At 41.8% G+C, this 6,054-nt stretch overlaps 1 protein-coding gene across 1 annotated transcript in view; it reads right to left on the bottom strand.

The window, feature by feature from the left end:
• Positions 1 to 200: 200 nt before the first annotated feature.
• The window catches only part of LOC145401711 (metabotropic glutamate receptor 2-like), a 36,657-nt gene continuing 30,803 nt past the window's right edge, over positions 201 to 6,054 (bottom strand). Inside the window, exon 3 of the mRNA XM_080273893.1 lies at positions 201 to 358. Within this exon, the coding sequence (XP_080130019.1) occupies positions 201 to 358 (158 nt within the window). The remainder of the gene's footprint in view (positions 359 to 6,054) is intronic.

Genomic DNA, 6,054 nt, shown 5'->3' with positions numbered 1-6,054 from the left:
CCAATCTACCTCACATATATACCAATCTTCCTCACATATACACCAATCTTCCTCACATATACACCAATCTTCCTCACATATACACCAATCCACCTCACACACACACACACACACACACACACACACACACACACACACACACACACACACACACACACACACACACACACACACACACACACACACACACACACACAAATCTACCCACCTTTAATAAAATCGACCGCCTGCTCCAGTCCGTAAGAGTCCGTATCGCAGTCGTCTAAGATGGTGGTGCCTAAGGAGAACCCAGGGAGGATGCGGTGGGAGCTGAGGTGGTCCAGGGTATACAGCATCATCTCCAGGGCCTGCACGCCACCTGGAGAGGAAGACCGAGAATACTTGTGTCTAGTTAGTGATTTATTTATTTTATTTTTAAGAGTAAATGTTGTGCGTATAGACTAATGTGTTTTATGAAGGAAGTGTTTTGGCTGTTTCTCTCTCTCTCTCTCTCTCTCTCTCTCTCTCTCACTTCACCACAATGACATCCTTTCATATATAGTACTCTTCCTCTCCTCCCTCTCCACCTCCCCCCTTCTCTCCTCTTCCCTCCCTCCCTCCCTTTCTCCTCTCCTTTCCTCCCTCATCCCTCCCCTTCTCCTCTCCTTCCCTCCCTCCCTCATCCCTCCCCTCCTGTCCCTCCTTCCCTCCCCTTCTCCTCTCCCTCCCTCCTTCCCTCCCCTTCTCCTCTCCCTCTCTCTCTCTCTCTAGTTTTACGCCGTCTCCCCTTTCGTCGCTAAGGGCTAAGGCGTTGCCCCTGGGTAGAGGACTTAGATTTTGGAGCGTGTAGCCTTTTATAACCAGATACCCTTCCTGATGTCTACCAGTGACCCTTGGGTGGACTCGAACCTCCCACCCTTCGGTCAGAGCAAGGCGCAAACTTAAAGACTTCGGTCCAGAGTCAGGCGCTGTACCACTGAGCCGCCATGCCCCCATCAAGAAGCTTCTCCACTATATCACGGCTTCGATCCCGGGCCCTCACCATCCAGACACAGTTATCCACCAAAAAATAGCTGAACGTGGTGAAGGTGTGAACTGCGTACACCTGAGGCACAATACCAGGCACTACACCTTATATCATATCTCTGCCTATACATATACCGGTGTAGTTATATCTATCTATCTATCTGTCTATCTATATATCATTCTCTCTCTCTCTCTCTATCAGTCTATCGATCTGTTTATCTATCCATATATATCTGTACATAGATGGATAATTGATAGACAGGTAGGCAGATGAAGAGTGGGAGATTCGTTCCAATTATCAGATATGTTTTTTAATCTCGCTCTAAATAGATACAGACCTTGGCGGAAAAATTTTTGAACCGTGTGAAAAAATCAGGAAAAAAATGGACATAAAAAACCTGGAAAAAAAAAATCAGGAAAAAAAATGGACTGGAAAAAATCAGGGAAAAAATTGAACTGGAAAAAATCAGGAAAAAATTGAACTGGAAAAAATCAGGAAAAAATTGGACTGGAAAAAAATCAGGAAAAAATTGGACTGGAAAAAAATCAGGGAAAAATTGGACTGGAAAAAAAAACAGGAAAAAATTGGACTGGAAAAAAAAATCAGGAAAAAACTGGACTGGAAAAAAAATCAGGAAAAAATTGGACTGGAAAAAAATCAGGAAAAAATTGGACTGGAAAAAAATCAGGGAAAAATTGGACTGGAAAAAAATCAGGAAAAATTGGACTGGAAAAAAATCAGGGAAAATTTGGAGTGGAAAAAAATCAGGAAAAAACTGGACCGTGTGGAGAAAAAATCAGGAAAAAATTGGACCTTGGGAACGTGTGAAGGATGGTGGGAAATAAAACAGTTATGTGTGTGTTTTATTGCTGTTTATTGATTTTATTTTGTTTTTTCTTGATTTATTGGTTTATTATTTGTTTTTATTGATTTACTTTATTTGTTTTTATTGATTTACTTTGTTTTTATTGATTTACTTTATTTTTTGTTTTTTCTTGATTTATTTGTTTATTTGTTATTGATTTACTTTGTTTTATTGATTTACTTTATTTGTTTTTATTGATTTACTTTATTTGTTTTTATTGATTTACTTTATTTGTTTTTATTGATTTACTTTATTTGTTTTTATTGATTTACTTTATTTGTTTTTATTGATTTACTTTATTTGTTTTTATTGATTTACTTTATTTGTTTTTATTGATTTACTTTATTTGTTTTTATTGATTTACTTTATTTGTTTTTATTGATTTACTTTATTTGTTTTATTGATTTAATTTATTTGTTTTATTGATTTACTTTATTTGTTTTATTGATTTACTTTATTTGTTTTTATGGATTTACTTTATTTTATTTTGTTTTTTCTTGATTTATTTGTTTTATTTGTTTTCATTGATTTACTTTGTTTTTATTGATTGACTATTGATTTATTTGTTTATTCATTTATTTTCTTTGTTTTTATTGATTTATTTACTCTTGTGTATTATTTTGTTTTATTTATTTATTTATTTTACGGTAATTTCTCTACGTGGTTCTTCGCCCTTCTGTTCCTCACTAATGATTTTCGGACGCTTTGTTTCACTCCCGTAGACTTTTGTGGGGTTAACGAGGATACTACACACCATTCTCCCCCCTCCCTCCACCCTCCTAGTTAGTCTCTCATCCTTCATCCTCTCCACAAGACCAAAACATCTTAAACACTCCTTGTCAGTCTCTCATCCTTCATCCCCCCTCACAAGACCAAAACATCATAAACACTCCTTGTCAGTCTCTCATCCTCCATCCCCCCTCACAAGACCAAAACATCATAAACACTCCTAGTCAGTCTCATCCTCCATCCCCCCTCACAAGACCAAAACATCTTAAACACTCCTAGTCAGTCTCTTCATCCTCTCCATATGACCAAACCATCTCAATAGTTTTATACACTCCTAGTTAGTCTTTCATCCTCCATCCCCCCCACAAGACCAAAACATCATAAACACTCCTAGTCAGTCTCTCATTCTCCATCCTCTCCACATGACCAAACCAACTCAGGGTACTTTGCACTCTCCTAGTCAGTCTCTCATCTTCCATCCTCTCCACATGACCATCTCAAACACTCCTATTCAGTCTCTCATCTTCCATCCTTTCCACATGACCAAACCATCTCAGGGTACTTTACACTCCTAGTCAGTCTCTCATTCTCCATCTTCTTCACATGACCAAACCGATTCAAAGTACTTCTATACACTCCTAGTTAGTCTTTCATCTTCCATCCTCTCCACATTACCAAACCATCTCAGTTCTGTACACTCTCCTAGTCAGTCTCTCACTCTCCATCCTCTCCACATTACCAAACTATTTCAAAGTATTTCTGTTCACTCCTAGTTAGTCTCCCATTTTCCCTTCTCCACACAGTACTTCAATACACTCTCCTAGTCAGTCTCTCATTCTCCATCCTCTGCATCACATCCACATCAACCCCGCAACGCTCCTTCACTTCCACATTTGTCTCTCCACGTAACTTCATTCACTCCTAGTTAGTCTCTCAATCTCTTCTCCACACAGTACTTCAATACACTCTCCTAGTCAGTCTCTCATTCTCCATCCTCTCCATCACATCCACATCAACCCCGCAACGCTCCTTCACTTCCACATTTGTCTCTCCACGTAACTTCATTCACTCCTAGTTAGTCTCTCAATCTTCTCCACACAGTACTTCAATACACTCTCCTAGTCAGTCTCTCATTCTCCATCCTCTGCATCACATCCACATCAACCCCGCAACGCTCCTTCACTTCCACATTTGTCTCTCCACGTAACTTCATTCACTCCTAGTTAGTCTCTCAATCTCTTCTCCACACAGTACTTCAATACACTCTCCTAGTCAGTCTCTCATTCTCCATCCTCTGCATCACATCCACATCAACCCCGCAACGCTCCTTCACTTCCACATTTGTCTCTCCACGTAACTTCACTCCTAGTTAGTCTCTCAATCTCTTCTCCACACAGTACTTCAATACACTCTCCTAGTCAGTCTCTCATTCTCCATCCTCTGCATCACATCCACATCAACCCCGCAACGCTCCTTCACTTCCACATTTGTCTCTCCACGTAACTTCATTCACTCCTAGTTAGTCTCTCAATCTCTTCTCCACACAGTACTTCAATACACTCTCCTAGTCAGTCTCTCATTCTCCATCCTCTGCATCACATCCACATCAACCCCGCAACGCTCCTTCACTTCCACATTTGTCTCTCCACGTAACTTCATTCACTCCTAGTTAGTCTCTCAATCTCTTCTCCACACAGTACTTCAATACACTCTCCTAGTCAGTCTCTCATTCTCCATCCTCTCCATCACATCCACATCAACCCCGCAACGCTCCTTCACTTCCACATTTGTCTCTCCACGTAACTTCATTCACTCCTAGTTAGTCTCTCAATCTCTTCTCCACACAGTACTTCAATACACTCTCCTAGTCAGTCTCTCATTCTCCATCCTCTCCATCACATCCACATCAACCCCGCAACGCTCCTTCACTTCCACATTTGTCTCTCCACGTAACTTCATTCACTCCTAGTTAGTCTCTCAATCTCTTCTCCACACAGTACTTCAATACACTCTCCTAGTCAGTCTCTCATTCTCCATCCTCTGCATCACATCCACATCAACCCCGCAACGCTCCTTCACTTCCACATTTGTCTCTCCACGTAACTTCATTCACTCCTAGTTAGTCTCTCAATCTCTTCTCCACACAGTACTTCAATACACTCTCCTAGTCAGTCTCTCATTCTCCATCCTCTGCATCACATCCACATCAACCCCGCAACGCTCCTTCACTTCCACATTTGTCTCTCCACGTAACTTCATTCACTCCTAGTTAGTCTCTCAATCTCTTCTCCACACAGTACTTCAATACACTCTCCTAGTCAGTCTCTCATTCTCCATCCTCTCCATCACATCCACATCAACCCCGCAACGCTCCTTCACTTCCACATTTGTCTCTCCACGTAACTTCATTCACTCCTAGTTAGTCTCTCAATCTCTTCTCCACACAGTACTTCAATACACTCTCCTAGTTAGTCTCTCATTCTCCATCCTCTCCATCACATCCACATCAACCCCGCAACGCTCCTTCACTTCCACATTTGTCTGTCTCTCCACGTAACTCCACATGCACCTTTCTTAACTCAATTCCACGCCTCTCACGCGACATGTGTTTTTGAGAGAGAGTGGGGGGGGGAATGTGTGTGTGTGTGAGAGAGAGAGAGGGGAGGGGAAGGATGATTGTGTGTGTGTGTGAGAGAGAGAGAGAGAGAGAGTGGGGGGGGGATGTGTGTGTGTGTGTGTGTGTGTGTGTGTGAGAGAGAGAGAGAGAGAGAGAGAGAGAGAGAGAGAGAGAAGGGGGGATGAGTGTATGTGTTTGTGTGTGTGTGAGTGTGTGAGAGAGAGAAGGGGGGATGAGTGTGTGTGTGAGAGAGAGAGGGGGGGGATGAGTGTGTGTGTGTGTGTGTGTGTGTGTGTGTGTAAGAGAGAGAGAGAGAGAGAGAGAGATGGGGGGATAAGTGTATGTGTGTGTGTGAGAGAGAGAGAGAGAGAGAGAGGAGGGGAGAATACATAAGATAATAATAATAACCACAACATCGTAAAATTGTCCAAGAACAATTTTGATTAAAAAAAAAAAAAATTGCCACAGCCATTGCCTACTGGAAGCCGAGTTATGAAGGGCCATTGAGGTCAAGGTGACTGATCTCGTGCATGTCACCTTAGGTCATCACAGTCTGTAAGTCCACTAAGCTTGAAGGCTCTAGGACAAGTACCCTTCGAAATATCGCAATTATAAAGCAAGTAATAATATTAATACTTGTACTACTACTAGCCATCCATTCATCATCCAATCCTTCGTTGCCCCATGAGCGTAGGAGCCCCGGGCTAGGCAAGTTGGTCCTGACATTTAAGATGAGAGTGACCAGCCTCACTCATCCCTGAGTGGCATTACCTAAGCAATAAACCCCAACCATTCCTTGGATATAAACCTTCACAGGCTCAATCCTATTGGAGTGCC

Source organism: Coenobita brevimanus, chromosome 56 (genome assembly GCF_032717465.1).
Source record: "Coenobita brevimanus isolate Jiangsu-jjx chromosome 56, ASM3271746v2, whole genome shotgun sequence".
Lineage (NCBI taxonomy): Eukaryota > Metazoa > Arthropoda > Malacostraca > Decapoda > Coenobitidae > Coenobita > Coenobita brevimanus.
This window is presented reverse-complemented; position numbering and strand designations above follow the sequence as displayed.